Raw genomic sequence first — 18045 nt, forward strand, 5'->3', positions numbered from 1 at the left:
GCAGTCTGTCCCCATTGCAAATGTAGTGAAGTGTCCAGGCTAAAGTTACCTTTTTCAAAACACCTACCACAGATCTCATTACAGTTGATTCTCCTTTGATATAAGGGTGGAGGAGCTGGCTCAAAGATTCAAGTGATGTTCTGGACATGCAAAAGTCTTCCCTCTAATCCTCACTGACAACAATCCCATTCTTGAAAGTTTCCCATCATTTGCTGGTTTGACCAGGCCTCATCCAAAACTGTCCCCCTGGTAGACTTTAAACTGTGGATGCCGAGTTATACCAGTGTTTAAGTGTGACAGTCATTAGACAGGCAGTGGTCACGAAATATGAGCAAACCGGTCGTCTGCAAACATCAACATTTCTCAAATGCTCCATCTTACATGTCTGCACAGATAAACACTAACTGGAGTTTGGAAAAAAAAAAGTATTATAAAAAATATTTGTTTTAGTGACCAAAAAGTCCATTTACATGTGGATGAGCCAATTCAGTTTTAAGTCCACCTCTGTTTTATATAACCTGTGATATTCGTCATCCATAAAATCTCAATCATGTCATGACTTTATAGCAGTAATGTAACAAAATCACTTAAACTGTCCGTATAGAAAGGTTTTTTGAAAACTAAAAACTTATATTGATAAATCTGTCTTTATATGTTGTTGTAAAATGTGTATCATCTGGAGTATGTTTTATGCAGAACTTATGTTGCATTGTTTTTCCTACAATTAGACTTCTATGAAAATTTCGAAGTTTCATTCAGAACATAAAAACTTCAACAAAATGTCACTTATTTTAAGAGGGAAAGAACACAGAGTGTATTTAAACCAATAAATCCTCATGCAGTCTGAAGCTGTTTTTTTATGTTCTGGCTCATTAGAGTGACACAACATCCTACAGCTGCTTCTTGGTTCAAGAATCACTATGAGTCCAACATCTTGACAACTGACGACAACTAAAAATAACAGTGAAGTTCTTGGAGATGATCTTGATTTAAAACATAAATGTCACAGATAAATAAGGATCTGCTTTATGGAAATGCTTTATAAACAATAACAAACTTTATTAGCACTTTTCAAAACAAAAATTTAAAGTTCTTGGCATGGTTCAACCCTAAACAATGCTGGAATTAAGCAAATACAATCTAGCAATTCTTAGAAATACAAAGAGAAAGGAACCCAAGCAATAAGATTAAATACCATTAATGAAACAGATTAGTAATGTTGGCAATCAAAGGCAACTAAAATCAAACAATTAAAATAATACAATAAAAGAATAAAATACCAAATGGCAATATAAGATAGAAGCAATCATAATAAAATAAACAATGTGCTAAAGTTAAAAGACTTTTTGGAACAGATTTAATGTAACAGATATGTCAACAACTCTACAGGGTTCAACTTGAACTCTGCAACTATAAATTGAGATATATCAGTTATTTTGGAGGACAGTGGTCAAAGTCATGAACTCCACATTTTAAATCTTTGCAGGCCAACACAGATGTCAGATGACATCAAAGATTAAATTGGACAGTCTGAATAATAGCAGACCATTTCTAATGTTTTTGACAAGTAGGCAGAATTGTCACAGTTCACATCAGATTGGCTCTGTAGTCTCTTATAAGAGTATTTTATCAGAAACTGCAAAATGAGTTGTTCTTTAACCCTTTGAAACCTGGATCAACATCACTTATCATATGCTGCATTCAGACACCCTCAAACATTTAAACCTTCCAAATCTGAGTAAACTGGTTTGCTTTCTTTTGAAAAACATTGGGGAAAAAGGCAATGAGCAAATTAGTAGGAGCTGTTCTGCAAACTGCAAGACATTTTAAGATTTAGGAAATTATTATTAAGATGCTAGGAGAAAATGGTCAAAAACTATATGATTATCTGAATTTTTATTTTATTTTATTATTTTACAGATTTATTATTGTAAAGCACTTTATCAAGTTATCTCCTTGTTTTTTTTTTTATTTTTTTGTTTTACTTTATTTTTCTGTGTCCCAGGTAATTGTCTTGTACTATTTGACTTTTTTTTTCTAATTTCTTAGTCATTTCTTCTTCGTTGCCTTTCGCCGATGTTTTTGAAAGACATCAAACCAATTTACTCAGGTCTCAGGGGTTAAATGACATAAAACGATGTATTGGGTGCACTGCTGGTTGAGCTTGTCTCTTAAATGTGGATCATTTGAAATTTCTTTAAGTGCCCGGTCTGCAGAGCATATTTATCGACTTCCTTGTGTATCTGCGCTTTAGTCTCCAGCTTTCAGCAGACTTTATGGTCACACAGGGTGCTGCTGAAAACTCGCTCTGCGCGTCAGAGGACGAGAGGAGGGTCTGCATGCGCGCTCCCGTGCGTACCCACAGTCTCCTGTTTGCCATCCGATCCTACACCCGGTGTATTCGCTGACTCAGTGCCTTAAGCAGCATCACCGTTCACCTGAACAGAGCTACAGCATCCTCTGAGGAGTAAATACATCAGCCATGGCCAAAATAGCAAACGGTAAGCGTGTTTAGACTGGAAATGTTAAAACCGATGCATGGATGGATTGATGATGGACCTGTCTGTTCTGTGTAGAGCTCGTGTCGGCCCGGTATTGCCTGGATGCTCGGTTCCGTTATGTCTCCACTTAGAAATGTTCTATTTTTAATAATTAACCTCACTCACCTTGATGTTTGTCATATTTGTGAGCCTTTTGTCTCCGCACAGGAGTCTGATCAGAGTCTGATCAGCGTTTACAAGCCAAGCATCCTCCATTATGTTACTAAAAATGTCTCCATTATCTTCATCTACCCCATTGTGTTAGTTCTCATTTTCTTTGATCGCATGTTGTGTAATAGATTATAACTACATAGCACAGATTGCTCCCTGACAGCTTTATTTACAACGCCGCACCTGCGGTTCATGCCACAGCGGCCCCAACATGCAGCATAATGCAGACGGACCCCACCCAAGATGCTGTGCTGCCGAGCATTTAGCCGGCAGCATCGCTGAGAGAGCTTCATCCGTCTGACTTTTACATTACTTTGCTATAATCGAACCTGCACAGATGAAACTGTATCTTTTTAAATGTGTTTTGTGCCATAATCGTCTCCGATTGTTTCATCGGTTCATTTATTCGGGATTGCTTCTTTCATTCGTGCCTATAGCTTCCCTTATATTTTGCCAATGATGCATCTTCATCTGTGACAGATGTCCTGTCATTTATTTTATCCTACTGACATAACAACAAAAAAATAGTTGTAGGAGTGACCACACTGAATCTTCTGAACAGATAAGACTGTGGCCTGCATTAGTCATCTCCCCTGATGGACGGTTATTGTTGGAGGCCGGGCTTTTAGCATATTTGTTTTCATGGGTTTGTGTAGCCTCTTGTGTATTTTAAACATGATGCCTTTACATAAGCAACCCATTTGGTCCCTCTAAAGTACAGTAGGATGTGCAGACTAGCTCCATGTGTGGTGGCGGAGGGGTAGCAGAGGAGACAGGTGCATGGCAGGGTGGGAGGCAGGCCAGCCCTGCAGCAAGGGGCCGCTGCACACACTGGCCTTTGCAGCAGAAGGCTCAGCAGCACTGACAAGCTGTAGTCCTCTGTGAACAGCCAGGTGGGCTCAAATAGGAGAAGAGAGCTTGGAAAAAATGACAGAATTTGAGATTAAAAATAGTCAGCGAGGAAGTGAAGAAAGCACATCATACCCCAGATCTCCTTTTTTTAAAAAGTCAAGATCATTTATCAGCTGTGACAGCAACACTCAATAAGACAGACAGATGATGCTTCTTATTGCGATCATGCCACAGGGCAAACAGCAGGAAATTGAATAACTTGACCAGCCCTAATCTATCATTTGTCTAATGCAGATTGAAAGGGGATATTAGAAAATGCAATCTGATTTCCTGATTCAAATGAGTTACAAACACTTAAAGAGTACATTCACCCCGTAAATTGTTATGCAATAGGGCACTTGTGTACATTTAGACACAACAATCATCTGATGCTAATTGTCTTACTGAGCAAATATTCCTGTCCTTACTTTTGATATCTTAAGTAATTCTATTAATTTGTGACATGAGTGTGATGTGATGTGTCAAGTTTTACTGTTTTCACCAAAATGTTATGGTGTGTTAATGTTCCCACAGCATACAAAGAGAAGATGAAGGAGCTGTCCGTCCTCTCCCTCATCTGCTCCTGCTTCTACAACGAGCCACGCAACAAGCTCGCCTGTGAGTTTGAAGGTATGCATCATCTCAGAATTGATTTTCTTTACAGTCAAACAAATTGCCCCCATATGGATGCTTTTTCTGCCCTGTAAATACAGACATTCTTGATAATGACATATTGTTGGAGTGATATACTGGGTTATTGGATATTGATTTTGCTGGTGTCATCTTCATAATTGTCTGATTTACAGACATGGAGGTGAAACCTATAAACAAGCGAGCCTCTGGCCAGGCCTTTGAGGTGATTCTCAAGACTCCATCTCCAGTGTCAGAAGTAGCCCACAACCTCCCCTCACCCCCCAAGAGGGATATCTCCTTAGAGGACATTGAGAAGAAACTGGAGGCTGCTGAGGACCGGAGGAAGGTGAGTGTTTTACCCGTGTGATGGCTTTGGGTGTTTAAAATGAAGAAAAAGGAAACATTTTAGATTTTAAACCACTCAAAATTAATCAGCTGGTCTGCAATGTGTTTGTTGTGTGTTTTAGTATCAGGAGGCCCAGGTGCTTAGGGCTTTGGCAGAAAAGCGAGACCACGAGAGAGAAGTGTTGCTAAAAGCCATGGAGGAGAACAGCAACTTCAGCAAGATGGCTGAGGAGAAGCTCCAGATGAAGATGGAGCAGATCAAGGAGAACCGTGAAGCCTATCTGGCAGCGATGATCGAGCGTCTACAGGAGAAGGTGAGAGAAGTGGAAATCTGAATTATTTGTTTTCTTTTTTTCATAGGGGTGGTGTAGAAGAGGCCATTGAAATGTTGGGGCAGTACGCCAAAACTGAAAGCCATAGTTGACTTTGAGGAATTCTATTATGCCATTGTAGTATGTAAGCAGTGGTGGAAGAAGTACTCAGATATTTTACTTATGTAAACAATAAACATGCATACTATGGTGTAAAAAATACTCTGTTATAAGTAAAATTACCACATTCAAAATCTCACTCAAGTAACAGTAGCTTTCAAAAGTATTAGCATCAACAGTTACTTAAAGAGCCAAAAATAAAAGCACTTATTGTGCAGAATGGCCCATTTCAGAATTGTATATGTTATTGGCTGTCATTTAATTACCATTATTGATGCATGAAGTCTTTATCACTGTAAATAGTAACTAATGTTATCAAATAAATGCAGCGGAGTAAAGAGTAAAGTGTTTGCCTTGGAAATGTAGTGAAGTAGAAGTATTAGTAGCATACAACAGAAATACTCATGTAAAGTTCAAGTATGGCAAACATGTACATTACTTGAGTAAATGTACTTAGTTACACTCCACCAACAAATATAGGCTAGGTAAAACCTGTGAGTGTGAAGATACTGCACATTGATATACTTTGGTTTCTAGGGATTTTACTCTTAATGCTTCTAATTATCAGATGTAAAGACTATATTGGTTACAGTTAATATTTTGAGGTTCACGACAATCCTTTTTCAGTGTCTTATGATTTTGTATGTGTTAGGCAATTAATTTTGCTCAAATAGGCTGGCTGATATACAGCTTTAATTTTGAAGGAGTTCACTGATTGTAAGGAAAAAATGACTGGTAACATGCCTACTCAAGTTTAAAAAAAGAACACCACACAGAGGCCTCTAAATTTGCAAGGGGATGCAGCAATTCTATCAAGGTGACCTTAGCCCCCTGGCTACCTCTTGGTGACTGCACTGCAACTTCAGAGTAAAACCCAGACAACTAAAACTTAATCTCTCTCTGTTGTTTTGGTGTTTTAAGGAGAGACATGCAGCTGTGGTGCGCAAGAACAAAGAGCTGAGGGAAGAGCTGACAGCATGAGCCTCATACACGTCCTGACTCCCATGGTCCATCAACGTCCCTTCATCCAGCCCCGCCTCCCCTTCCTGGCCCCGCCCTCACCGCCCTCTGAACAGACACCTGGAGGCCGAGAGGTTCGAGAACTTCAGCACCACATCACAACACGTCACACCACCAGTACTCACCACTATCAGTATTATCAGTGGATACAAACACTCATCTTGAGAGTTGAAAGGATTTGATGATTTGAGAGGAAAAGTGAGAATATGGCTATTATTTTGTAAATACTTTTTTCTTAAAGTCTATCTATCTATCTATCAATCTATCTATCTATCTATTTATCTATCTATCTATGATGGTAGGTGAAGTACATGCAAATATTGTACTGTACTCCACTGTGCAATTTCAAACATTTTGTTTGTGATTAATTAACGTTTCAGTTCTTGGAATTTGACTCTACAACCATTTTCTTGTGAAAGCCGTCGGTGTTGTGAGTTGGCTGTAGACTGGCATTTGCAATGTTTCCTGATGATGTCATGATGATGATGATGATGATGATGATGATGTTTCTGTGTCTTTGTAAAGAATGACGGTCGGTGTACTTGTACGCCGCAGGCTCCTCGAGATATCAACGTATTACATCTGTATCTTCCTCACGCGCGCTCACTCATTCTTTCAACGTGCACGCTTGGAACCTAAAATTACTCCACAGATCCATAAAGTGTCCACCTCCTCTGAGATGAGCTTGATAATGAACTTGATCGGTGCTTTATTGCTGTTGAGAATGTCCAATGGGATTATCTGTTTATACACTCACAGAATCCCTCTTACCCTGACAACACCATTTCTCAGTCAATCCATCTTTAACCAAAATCAATAGCTCTGTTACCTACACAGTATTTGGGCATTAAGCTCTTGAATGTTATGACACCATACTTGTGTGTTGGACAGTGGAATGTGCTCCCACCTTGATAGTGTGAACATAACGTATGTCTGTGTGGGTGTGTGTGAATGCGAATTTACCACAAGGCATCATTAGCCTCTGCTCTCTGTAGGAGATTAAATGGAGAACGGATGCAGGATGCTTTACATTCAGCACACTGATCTCTTTTTAATATACAAGTACCACTGATATCTGCCTGCATCCTCTGCTGCTTGTGTTGCTCCCTTCATATATTTCTCTGTGAAAGCTTTGCTGAATAAAGGTTTGAGGTTCTGTGAACATGGCATGCACCATCTAATACTTTTGTGTGCTACAAGAGGAGGGAAAAATGTAAACTGCCAAATAAAAGAACCAGTTATCTACACATCCTGAGAATCACCGTCTTCCCCTAGTTGATTTTTCATTCATGTTGAAGTCTATTATTTAATTTGGGATGTTGTGTACGATTTTTGGCATCATTTAAAATCTAATTCATAGTCAGGCTAATTCATGGAGGATTAGACTAGTAAACCTTTAAAATGATCCATGATCATCTGTCATCCACATAAACCTATAGGACAAAATTAATCTTCAACTGCCCAAAGTGTCAGGGAGCCCCCTGGCCTTCACTTTCAAATACCACGCAAATTAACATACCAACCAGGAAGAGACTTAAAATGAGTATAAAGCAACAACAACAAAAATAAATAAATAAAAAAGACACAAAATTAACTTGAAGAAACCCAAACGACTACAAGAAAACACAAAATATCCTCAAAGAGACACAAAACAACTACAAGGAGGCACAAAATGACAACAAAGAGTATGAGAGGTGTTGAGGCCCTGTGCATATCTGTGCCCAGGGGCCAGTTTTCTCAAAATCTGCCCATGCCACTAGGTGGCAGTAGTGGATTTCTTTTTTTTTTTAACTCAAGGAAACCAAAGTGGAGCCCACACCAGTCCAAAATAGGACATAAGTTCACAATATGCTGAAAGCAAATATTGAGAAAATATAATAAACCTGACAATTTAAAATAATAAAAATGATTCATTTCATTTGGAATTTAAATCAAAGGCTCATTTAGAGGGAGTAAGTTCTTAGTAATTTATCAGCACTCAGAAATCAAATACAGACACTTTTGTAAATTGTGCTTTAAACCTGCACTTCCTTTTTGATACTTCAAAGGAAGACAATGTGTTATATAATTAATAGCCTCAGCCCTCAGGAAACAATCACAGGCTGCGCCTCCTTAAAGCCTGAGGTGCTGCATGGATGGATAAAAGTGAGCCATTAAAAAATGTGTGAACCCCTAAAAATCTGTGTCCCCCAGATTGGACCCAAAACACCACCACTGAGCTGAACAGTGATTTATTGGTCCAGCTGTCTCGTGTATTGTTGTTACTTTTTAACCACTCTCCTCCAGTGTCCCCATCCTGTTCACACTATTGTCTCCGTTTCAGACCAACCCAGGCTGGTGAGGTCAGGGCAACATTGTAAAGGATTTCCTCTGGCTCTTAATGATTTCCTGGGTATTCATAAGGGCAACAATGCTCTCAGATTTGGTTTCTTACCTGGCACACAGTGAAGGCATTGCCTTTCAGTATCCCGGACCTTATTATCTCATGATTAACTTCTATGGAACTGTAACAAAAATGCACCTGCAGATTATATGTCATTTGGGAAGAAAAGGTCTTAATCACTGGGAGGGCAGTTAGCTTGCTGGAATAAAGGACTATGTAGCATGACTGTAGAAAAAATAACTACTTATAATACATTATGCTGACAAAACATTCTGGAGTGTTAAAGAAGCAAATGCAGCAGAAGCAAAATCCATATTTTATACATTTAACTCAATTTATTGGTACAAAAATATCACAAATAGATACAAGAATGCAAGTTTCCAAATTCTCTAGTGGTTAGTTTTCCAACAGTGGCACATATAATATGCATATTCATTTCTCATACCACTAAAGAAGCAGACCAAATTAAGCAACTCTATGTTAAATACAGACATCTGTGTTTGACAAATGTAGAAGTTGCAGTAAGTGGTCGACAAAATATTACTTCTACAATTTGCTTACAGTAAATCTATTTGTGGCCCATATTGTCACATCAGTCCTCATCCTGGAGACAGTGCATGTTAACTAAATTAGTCGCTGAATAACATAAAATCATTTAGAATTCCTTTCATTAAAGTAATGACATACAGAGTGTGACCTCTCCCACTTTTTCTTTAATAAAATAAAATCAGTTTGCTTTGTTCCCCTGTGTTTTATTGCTATAAAAACAGAGGCAGGTTGTGCTGCCTAGTCTGTGGTGTTTGGCACAGCTCAGCTGTTGCCTTCAGTCCAGTTGTTTGCTTCAGAAGGCCCCAATCTCCGTACCCCAAGGCCTGTACGGCTTTGACAGGGTGGAGGAGGGGCTCACCGTGCTAAGGGCTGTCGGGGACACCAGAGGGAAAGCACCGAAGGAGAGAGGGAATGCCGACAGCGAAGACAGGGAAGAAAGGAGTGGTGGTGAAAGCTTGGAGGTTGGCACAGACAGACTGAGGGGCAGCGAACCATTCGGAGGCACCCTGAGGGTCTCTGTGGGGGGCATGACACTGAGTCTGGATGTCCCAGATGCATCAGTGGAGGGGGAGGAGGATGCAGAGGAAGAAGAAGAGGTGGAGGAGGGTGGGCTACTGTTGCTTCTGGATGCAGGTGTCCTGCCCTGGGGGTGTTGTAGGAGGAGGGGGTGGGGGAGATGGGCAGGGGCAGTCCCGTAGGCAGAGCCCCAGGCTAAATGCTCCAGTCCGGTGTGCACCTCCCTCTGAGAGGCGTAGTTGCTGAGGTGGGACACCAAACGTATACGGAGGGGGTCTGTACCGTCCCGACCCTCTATGATACTCAGGTAACGAGCTGTCTCCGCCAGGCACTCCCTGAAGCCCAGGCTGCGGTAATCCTTAGCAAGAGCATGAGCCTCAAAGTAACCTGTCAGGACGGGAAGCAGAGGGCTTAGACACGTGATTCACAGTATATGCATTTTAATTTACTTTATTTATTTATTATCAAAAGACAAAGAAACTGACTGTTACCTTTGCCACCAGATGCATGAAGCATCTTCAAATGGTCCACAGTCATTTGCAAAATTTCAGCTTTTTCCAGTTTAGCTGATCCCTGTAAAGAAATAGGAAGTCACTTTTAATGCTATATTTTCTTTATAGTCTGCATTTAGAAACATTTAAGGACAAATGTGTGCCTGCCCTTAAGAAAAAAAAGTATGATCAATTTACCTGTTTCTCAAAAGCACTTGGCACCAATCTTCTCAGCTCTGACAGACTATTATTGATCCTGTCACGTCTCCGCTTCTCAATAATCTGTTAAAGGGTAGAAGAAAGAGTGTAATTTGGGTCACAGATAGGATCTATCAAACGCAACTTGGCACCAAGGATAATGAGTTCACTTACCCCTCTGCGCCTTTTTCTGGCTTGTACTTGGGTGGTTGTAGAGGGTGACATGGAGCCGTGAGAATCAAGTTGACTGAAGATAAAACAGCATTAAAATCTTTTTTAAACAACACATATAGGCTAGTTCTTCTCAGTTCAAGGCAAGGTAAACTAAAATAAAAATAATAAAAATAAACTGCTCATGAAATAAAGTTGAAATGTTGCTGTTAGTTAAATAAAACATCCAAATCTGCCATAAAACATGAAATAAAGTTTGCATACCCATTCTCGTCGCCACTATCCTTCTCCACCTCAATATTGTCGTCCAGGTCGCTCTCCGATGAGCTGTAGTTGTGGCTTCGCTTCATTTTGCTTGCAGTGTTCAAAAGTAGTCCTTTCTGGAAACGCTCCGGAGGCGCACTGACAGCAGAGGCTCTGTGCAACAGTTTAAACGTCAGAGCTGCCTCTCTCTCTGAGCATTTTCACACCGTGCAGAGGAGGGAGGGTCCCCGGGATGATGTGGGCGGTTCTTGAAAGGAATTGAGCCTGTTAAAATCGAACTGGCATTTGAATGTTAAAATAAAATAAAATAAAATAAAATAAAATAGATAATAATCTGTGAATAAGCCCGTCTCAAAGAGGAGTTCTAATAAAGCTGCTCAGTTGTGAAATGATTTAAATCATTGTATAAAATGTTATAGGCTATAAAAAGCATGATTTTAAAGCAGCTACAATGAGCTTGTAATTGACTACCAGACAGCTGCATTTTAATAGCCTACTGATAGGCTTATATCTACATGCACAGACAGATATCCAGAGGGCCACATTACCTCTCCTTAACAGGAGCAAGACACACTGACTTTGTGGTTTTGTGTCTCTTTGTGGTCATTTTGTGTCTCTTTATGGTAGTTATGTTTTCATTTTACATTTTATATTATGCAAGAGAAGGCCAGGCTTACTTTTACAAAAAACATAACATTATTAGGGAATGTTGATAACTAGCCGATAGCTTTCTCAACAAAATCACTATTACTGGACAACCAGATCTGTTTGTTTTGAGCATGAATTTGAATGGAATCAACATAAAGTTTACTTTGCTTCACCTTTATTAAAATGCGGTTATTTATCTTACATAGCCAAAAAATATTCATTACCTTATCACTGTAAATTACCCTTACAAGGTAAAGTATTTCTGTAAAAATGAATAAAGTTAAAGTTAAATTCACTTCCTGTCACCTGCAATTTAAAAGTCCCATTTTCCTGTTTGATCTTCCGGGGCCTTTATTTTGAAACCGTCAGGGCGGAAACGGGTTTTTATGGCGCAAACGTCTGAGGAAAATGGAGGAAGACACTGAAATGTTTGTTCTGAAGTTTCAAACTGTTTCTTGCTGAAGTAAGCGCCAGGTTGAATGGGATCAAGGTAAGGTGTGGTTTAATATGTTTTGGTATTGTTTTTGGTTATGCATTTTTAACGTACATAGTGGTAAATTAGTGAAAATTAGAAGAATTAATAAATTCTTAAAATAAATTAGCCATTAGAATGGCTGCTGATCACTGATGCTGACACATGTTTCAGGCATGTAAATAGTAGTGTAATTTCCTTTTGTATATTTATATGGTTTACAGTTATAATGTTCACTTGTGTAAGAGTGAACTTTTTAAAAAATTTGTGTGTGTGCTTTTAGCTGTGGTGGTTTCGAAGCTGTGTTTTGGATACGGTTGTGAGAAAAACAGTGACTGCCAAAGAATAAAAACTAGAGGTTGACACATTATCGGTTATTGAGGCTGATATTCAGAATTATCTGTATTGGCGTTTTATTTTAATGATCGCTGACAAAAATGATGAATGAAAAAGTCTGCATATTACACTTAACCAGCTCCAGGAAAAGCAGTCTGTAATACATGTAAATAAAGTGTCAGCATGGAAGGAACCTTTACTTTGTAAAACCCCAGGGAGCTATTTTTATTTATTTTTTATTAATTTAAATTTCCACTGAACTTTATAGAAAAAGTTGCAGGGAACTCGTTGTATATGATGCTGAAGGGTTCAGTTTTGATTAAACATTTGTGAAAGGCATTCAAACAAAGTTTTGTATTGGAGTTTTTTATATACCAAGTTCTAAATTTCAAAATAAATATTTTTATTTTTATTGTAAATGCATAGCAGTTCCAAATATCGGTCTCATTATGTACTAATAACCAGTATTGGTATTGACCCTGAAAAACCAATATCGGTTGACCCACTTGATAAAAACCCTTTAAAATCATCAGTATGCTCAACCATTGTCTGGCCTGGGATTCACTATAATCGCAATGCACCCTGCAAACAGCCAATCAAAAAATTAAACTTAAGTTGTGTCTTTCATTCAGTTGCCTTCAAAATAAATGCACATGCTAGCCAGATCAAGATCTTGATAACACAAGGCGATGATGCTCATGGGAAATGAAGTTTCATTCGGTGAGACACTACTGCTTTTGTCCACAGGGGCCGCCAACAACAATACTTCCAATAGAGAGTATCTAGCCTGAGGCCTGACAGCTCAGACTGGACTGTAGACTCCTGGCCTCAGGTCCCCAGTCTCCCTGCTGAGTCCCCAGTTCATGAGCAACAGGCCCCATTATAGCAGGACCCCTCTTCTTCTTTGGTGTTGTGGAGGACACACGGCCTATTAGCAGAGTGTGTTGTTCATTGTCTGCTGTCAGCTGTGTGGTTCCAAAACAGCATTGATCAGCCGGGAGGCCCAACATTAGTCCGTCAGCGTTGCCAGGCTCTCCTAGGAAACACCCCCCTTCCACCAACCCCCCCGTCCTACCCAGTCCCTGCAAACAGGTCAACTGACTGGCACACAGACCTTCCCAGGGAATCATTCATTCACAGTGAGCGAACCAGTAAACCTCGCTCTGCTGCGTAGTGGGAAGAGAAACAGACGTGTTTTTAGGGGCTACATGCAGCCACAGATGAATGTTTTGATTATGAGCTACATTAGAAAACATACAAACATAACTGAGCATAAGCGGCAAAGCATAAGTGTCTCACTCTGCGTGGGGAGCAGGGGTGGTCTGCAGAAGGTGTGAAAATTTTGACCCCACGAATACGTTTGGGTCAGAGGGTAGACTATATAAAACACGGGAGCTTTCGATGTTTACGTTCCACTGTGTAACTGATCTGTTTTCTAGAATGAATCAGGGAGAAAGAGAGAGGAGATACACATATTTCTGACTATTTATGAACATATATTTATATGTAAATGCAAGCAAATGATCTGGAAAAAACACAGTTTAACTTATTCATCATGGTTTATTAAGTTCATGTTAAGTTACAGGGATAGTTCACCCTCAAACTGACCATTTGTAAATTGATCAGTCATGCCGTGTTGCACTGAATTTTTGAAGAAAACCTTTCTTCTCCTCTCATGCCTCTGAGGAAAACAGTGAAAATATTGAGTTACTGATTGATTGGGGGCCACATTTAACAACAGCAGAACTATTTCAAAGCATCTATTAAGAACTCTCATAGCTTGTGCAGTATTATCTAAGTCTTATTTATCTAGTTGCATGCTCAATACTTCCCAAACACGTCCTCTCGCTAAAAGAAATGTAAAATTGAAGTCTGGCTTTTGTATTTAAAGTTAAAGGTTACAAATGGCATTCAGTAGTCAGGAACTTATTGGCTCAAGCTCCAATCGGCAGTGATGAAAATACAACATCCGGGTGGACGCACAAATCTTTGCCCCTTTGCTGGCGTGATTCAGTGACACACAGCCGCAAAATATTGTCTGTCTCTGTTAAAAAGAACCGCTTACAGACACCGATTTTTTAAGGGGAAAAGGATATTGGATTATACTCTTTGAGTTGTGTGAGAGTTTGTAAACGGTTGTTTTTATATAGTTTTGCTGTTATTAAATATTATAAATAATATGTATTTAATATTTTATAAACTTTTTTTAGATGAATTCAAGGCTGCATGGCATTACAAATGGTCATTTTGTGGGTGAGGTTTTCCTTTTTCGTTATGTTGTATATCGGAGTGAAACCATCATACATTGGTGGAAAGTAACATTTGTACATTTACTCAAGTACTGTGCTGCAGTACAATTTCAGAGAACTAAAGCACTGCTTACATTTTGACACATAATTAATAATGATCATACTAAAATGATATATCTTTCCCAGAGGCTGTTCTGCATAATAACTACTTTTATTCTTGACACTTCGTTGCCAATAGTTCTGTACGTTTGCTCAAATAAATGTTTCACTGCAGGACATTTACTTGTAATGGAGTGTTTTAACATGTGGTATTGCTACTTTCCCTTAACAATGACATCATATAAGTAGCCTAGACATATAAAGTACATGAAATACCATATAAAACCTGCAGCCAATGTCAGGTCTGGGAAATGGCAGCACTTGAGGACTGGTATAATTCCTGCATCCTGAGTCTGGTAAGGCCATCAGTGGGAGCGTGACCCCCCTGCTGCTGTCTTCCATTCCAGTACCTTGTAGTGCAGCAGCTGTTTCTCCACTCCGTCCATCAGGTCAGTTGTTAACTCGGTGCGTTGGGATCTAGACAAGTGTGGATGAAAGCTTGATTCCAGGGAGCAACTGCAGGCCAACACGCTGTTCTCAGAATGTCAGAGGGGTTTCGGTGGTGACAGATACAATGTGCAAGCTTCAGTCATTCAGAGTGTAGATGAGCCCTTGAGCTAACCCTGACACTTCCCTCCCCTCCCTGTCAGCATACACTTTCACTAAAAATCACGCCCATCTTCATCCATTTCATGCATTTCTCCACTCTTGTACTCCCACACGGTCAATTTATAGACCTGAAAATGTGCATAATCCTGTGGTGAAAAACTCCCGCGGCCTGCACACTCCCTTTCTGGACAGTGTTTCTCACATCTTCACTCCACTAAGATGGTGCTTGTGATAATCGGACACAGAGAGTTCAGTTATTTCTCAGCTAGTGTCAGCACTGCTTGCCTTCTAACCGCGACTAAAACACCCCACCGAGCAATTCAGTGTTGAAAAGACATTTAATAAATGTCTGTTATATATCTGTTTGTCTTTAGATGTTTAGATTTTGTTATTCAAGGTTGAAAAGTAAGAGTTTATGAGACGTCTAGTCATAGCCTTGATAAAAGAGTAGAAATAATCTGTATATGACAAAAAGTAAACATTCGCAATGTAAACGTGGGTTATGTAGTACTTTTGTTAATTCTTTACAGGTTTAAACCATTTTTTAATATATTTAATTATTATTTTAAAATATGTTCTAAGATCGAGCTATATGTAGCTGATAAATCCTGGTCTATAACAGGGCTAAAGCTTGTAGACGATGTTTAAATGACTTCTGTTGCTCAGTGGGATACATGGCCTTCCCATGACTCTCTGCTTAAAGTATATTTGGGATCACTTCAGTATTGTTTATGATGCTATTATGGTAATGAGGCTCTACAGTGAAGCCAGCTCTGCAGGACAGCCAGGTTCATGTGTTCTCCATTAAGCAGACACAAACCATCTCCTCACACCTGACTGTCAAGGTCCTTCACATTAGCCCTGACATTCCTGCGATTCATTAAACATAATTATGACTTTTCCTCCAGAAACCTTGACTTTTCAACTATGGCATCACAACATATTCTCAGCCTCTGCTCCAGCTGATGATTTTGGATTTGTAAAATGTCTTTGAGCTCATTTGTCTGTGATTGCTATCTAAATCTTCTACATTTAATAACTCGAACATGCCAGTCTGCCGGTTGACCGTAGGCCTAACTCGGCACCAATTTGAAGAAACCACTCTCCAACCAGTGCCAGGAAGCTAAGAGGTATAAGCAAGCATTTGTTTGAAACTGGCGTGTGCCCAGCTGCCTTCCTCAATCTTCCCTCAGGTTTCCCTTGGTGACTCTTTGTGTGCAAGAGTGCGGCCAGAGTGTGTGCTGGTGTGTCTGCATGTGTTTATGTGTGTGTGAGCAAGAGTGTGCGAGTGTGTTTAGGAGGTGCTGTTTCCCACAGCCCTGATCTAATTCCGTGGTAACTCAATCTCCGTGTGAGCGCTTCCCGGCGAGTGTTCTCCCACCCGTCGACAGTCTCTCTCTGGCGAGCTGAGTGGCTGAGTGTGTCTGACAGAGGCCGGCTCAGTCCCATTGGACCCCCCCCTCCTCCGCCTCCGTCCTACCCACCCTCCCATCAGGATTGATTTACTATGTCAACCGTTGGGGCTGTCGGCAGCAGCGACGCTCGCAGCCGTGCCTGCATCCTGTGCACACACCATCCTGACATCTTATACCTGTCATTCAACAACTGCTGCAGTGGAGTTTGCATTTGTGTGTGTGTTAAGGGGGGGGTGTCTGTGGGATATTTCTGTGTGTGAGATCGAGCCATGCTTTATTCAAACAGAGTGGAGGTGCATGTAAAAAAGTGAAAACTTCACTGCAGAAGCTATGACATTATGTAAGATGGAGAAAATGCCACCCATGCTGGTCCTAAATAACTTGTCCGACTGAGGGAAATGTCTCCCAGACAGCTTCCATGCAACAATGTTATCCTATGGGCCACAACTTCCTGTCCATTCCCTCTGGTTCCAGTCAGCACCCAGGCGCTATATTGGGCAGGGACCAGACCAGGCCTGAGAGCCATTCCCACTGTTTGATTGTAATACGCCCGCCTTCTCATTCTTTACCTTCCTGCCTTTGTTGGCATCCATTCTCCCTGTGCTTTTTGGATAGGTGAAGCCAGGGAGGATATGTTCACTTCCTTGTTTCTTTGTTTAGCCAGAGCTCTAAAAAAAAAAAAAAAAAAAATCTTGTTTTTTTGTGAGGAGAGCTCCTCAGGTCATAAAGCTGACACCAGGATCTCACTACTGCCAATTACAGGGCTTCAACTCAATTACAGGGCATGAACAACATTTAGAAAACATTCAAACACGACTTTGAACTCTGATATGGATATCCTTAAGACCTTACTTGAAATTAATGTGAATGACCGGAGTCACTCTTGCATAAATAAAAATCTTTTCTATTTGTTTTTCAACAATGGCGCACACTCCTTCACAATGGCCCCTGACAATTATATTGTTCATAAGGTTTACCAGTATGCTGCCCATTACCAGTTAACTTATGCAAGTCCACAATGGAGGGAAGGCAGATCACAAGACTGGTTTCCCAAATAAGCGCAACAGGAGACGGCACGTGATGTCCACACAGAGAAAGGAGGACGGCAGAGTGAGCTACTTTTAAGGCCACACATTGTGTTGCCACAGGAAAAACATTGTTTGCATATCAATGGAGTGTGTGTGTTCCTCTCTCTCTCTCTCTCTCTGTGTGTGTGTGTGAGGCAAGTGGAGGGGTGTTTGGGGCTCTAATTGAAATGTATCTCCTGGTTTACATCACGCAAAGGGAACCTCACAGGCGCTGGCCATATGAATTATTAGTAGAGTGAAGCTGTAGACAATTCTCTGCTGTGTGTGTGTGTGTGTGTGTGTGCGCGCGCGCGCACGCGCGTGTGCGTGTGCGTGCTCACTATTTCATAAGACATGATTCGTCGCTGTCAGGGGAAATTTTTGTCTCAGAGTAGGTCTTTTGCTGAAGGTCAACTATAAGTTAGTCCTTTACAGTTCCCAATAAAAAGATGAAACTGGCAGAGGACATTTATTTTGACATTTATTTGGCATACATTTACATCACAAAAAATGCAGAAAAGGCAAATCTTTGCATAAAAAAAAGAAT

General features: G+C 40.3%; 2 protein-coding genes across 2 annotated transcripts; one reads left to right on the forward strand and one right to left on the reverse strand.

Annotated features, from left to right (window-relative positions):
* The first annotated feature begins 2284 nt into the window (after positions 1-2284).
* On the forward strand, positions 2285-6285 carry stmn2a (stathmin 2a). Its single transcript, XM_042490157.1, has 5 exons — positions 2285-2501; positions 4137-4232; positions 4409-4581; positions 4703-4894; positions 5933-6285. The coding sequence occupies exons 1-5, from the start codon at positions 2483-2485 to the stop codon at positions 5990-5992; spliced, it is 540 nt and encodes a 179-aa protein (XP_042346091.1). The 5' UTR covers positions 2285-2482; the 3' UTR covers positions 5993-6285.
* A 2561-nt stretch (positions 6286-8846) lies between these two features.
* On the reverse strand, positions 8847-10749 carry LOC121946028 (hairy/enhancer-of-split related with YRPW motif protein 1-like). Its single transcript, XM_042490433.1, has 5 exons — positions 10604-10749; positions 10343-10415; positions 10169-10252; positions 9971-10052; positions 8847-9866 (listed from the first exon to the last, which is right to left on the reverse strand). Exons 1-5 carry the CDS (start codon positions 10687-10689, stop codon positions 9256-9258), a joined length of 936 nt encoding a protein of 311 aa, XP_042346367.1. The 5' UTR covers positions 10690-10749; the 3' UTR covers positions 8847-9255.
* Positions 10750-18045: the final 7296 nt, after the last annotated feature.

Source organism: Plectropomus leopardus, chromosome 7 (assembly GCF_008729295.1).
Source record: "Plectropomus leopardus isolate mb chromosome 7, YSFRI_Pleo_2.0, whole genome shotgun sequence".
Taxonomy (NCBI): Eukaryota; Metazoa; Chordata; class Actinopteri; order Perciformes; family Serranidae; genus Plectropomus; species Plectropomus leopardus.

Excerpts from the sequence above, each read along its gene's own strand:
- LOC121946028 (XM_042490433.1), bottom strand. The coding sequence starts at position 10,689 with ATGAAGCGAAGCCACAACTACAGCTCATCGGAGAGCGACCTGGACGAC. Across the intron at positions 10,416-10,603 it reads GATAGTGGCGACGAGAATGG|TCAACTTGATTCTCACGGCT; the intron begins GTATGCAAACTT and ends TTTTATCTTCAG. Across the intron at positions 10,253-10,342 it reads CCAGAAAAAGGCGCAGAGGG|ATTATTGAGAAGCGGAGACG; the intron begins GTAAGTGAACTC and ends ACCCTTTAACAG.
- stmn2a (XM_042490157.1), top strand. Across the intron at positions 4,233-4,408 it reads GCTCGCCTGTGAGTTTGAAG|ACATGGAGGTGAAACCTATA; the intron begins GTATGCATCATC and ends TCTGATTTACAG. Across the intron at positions 4,895-5,932 it reads TCGAGCGTCTACAGGAGAAG|GAGAGACATGCAGCTGTGGT; the intron begins GTGAGAGAAGTG and ends TGGTGTTTTAAG.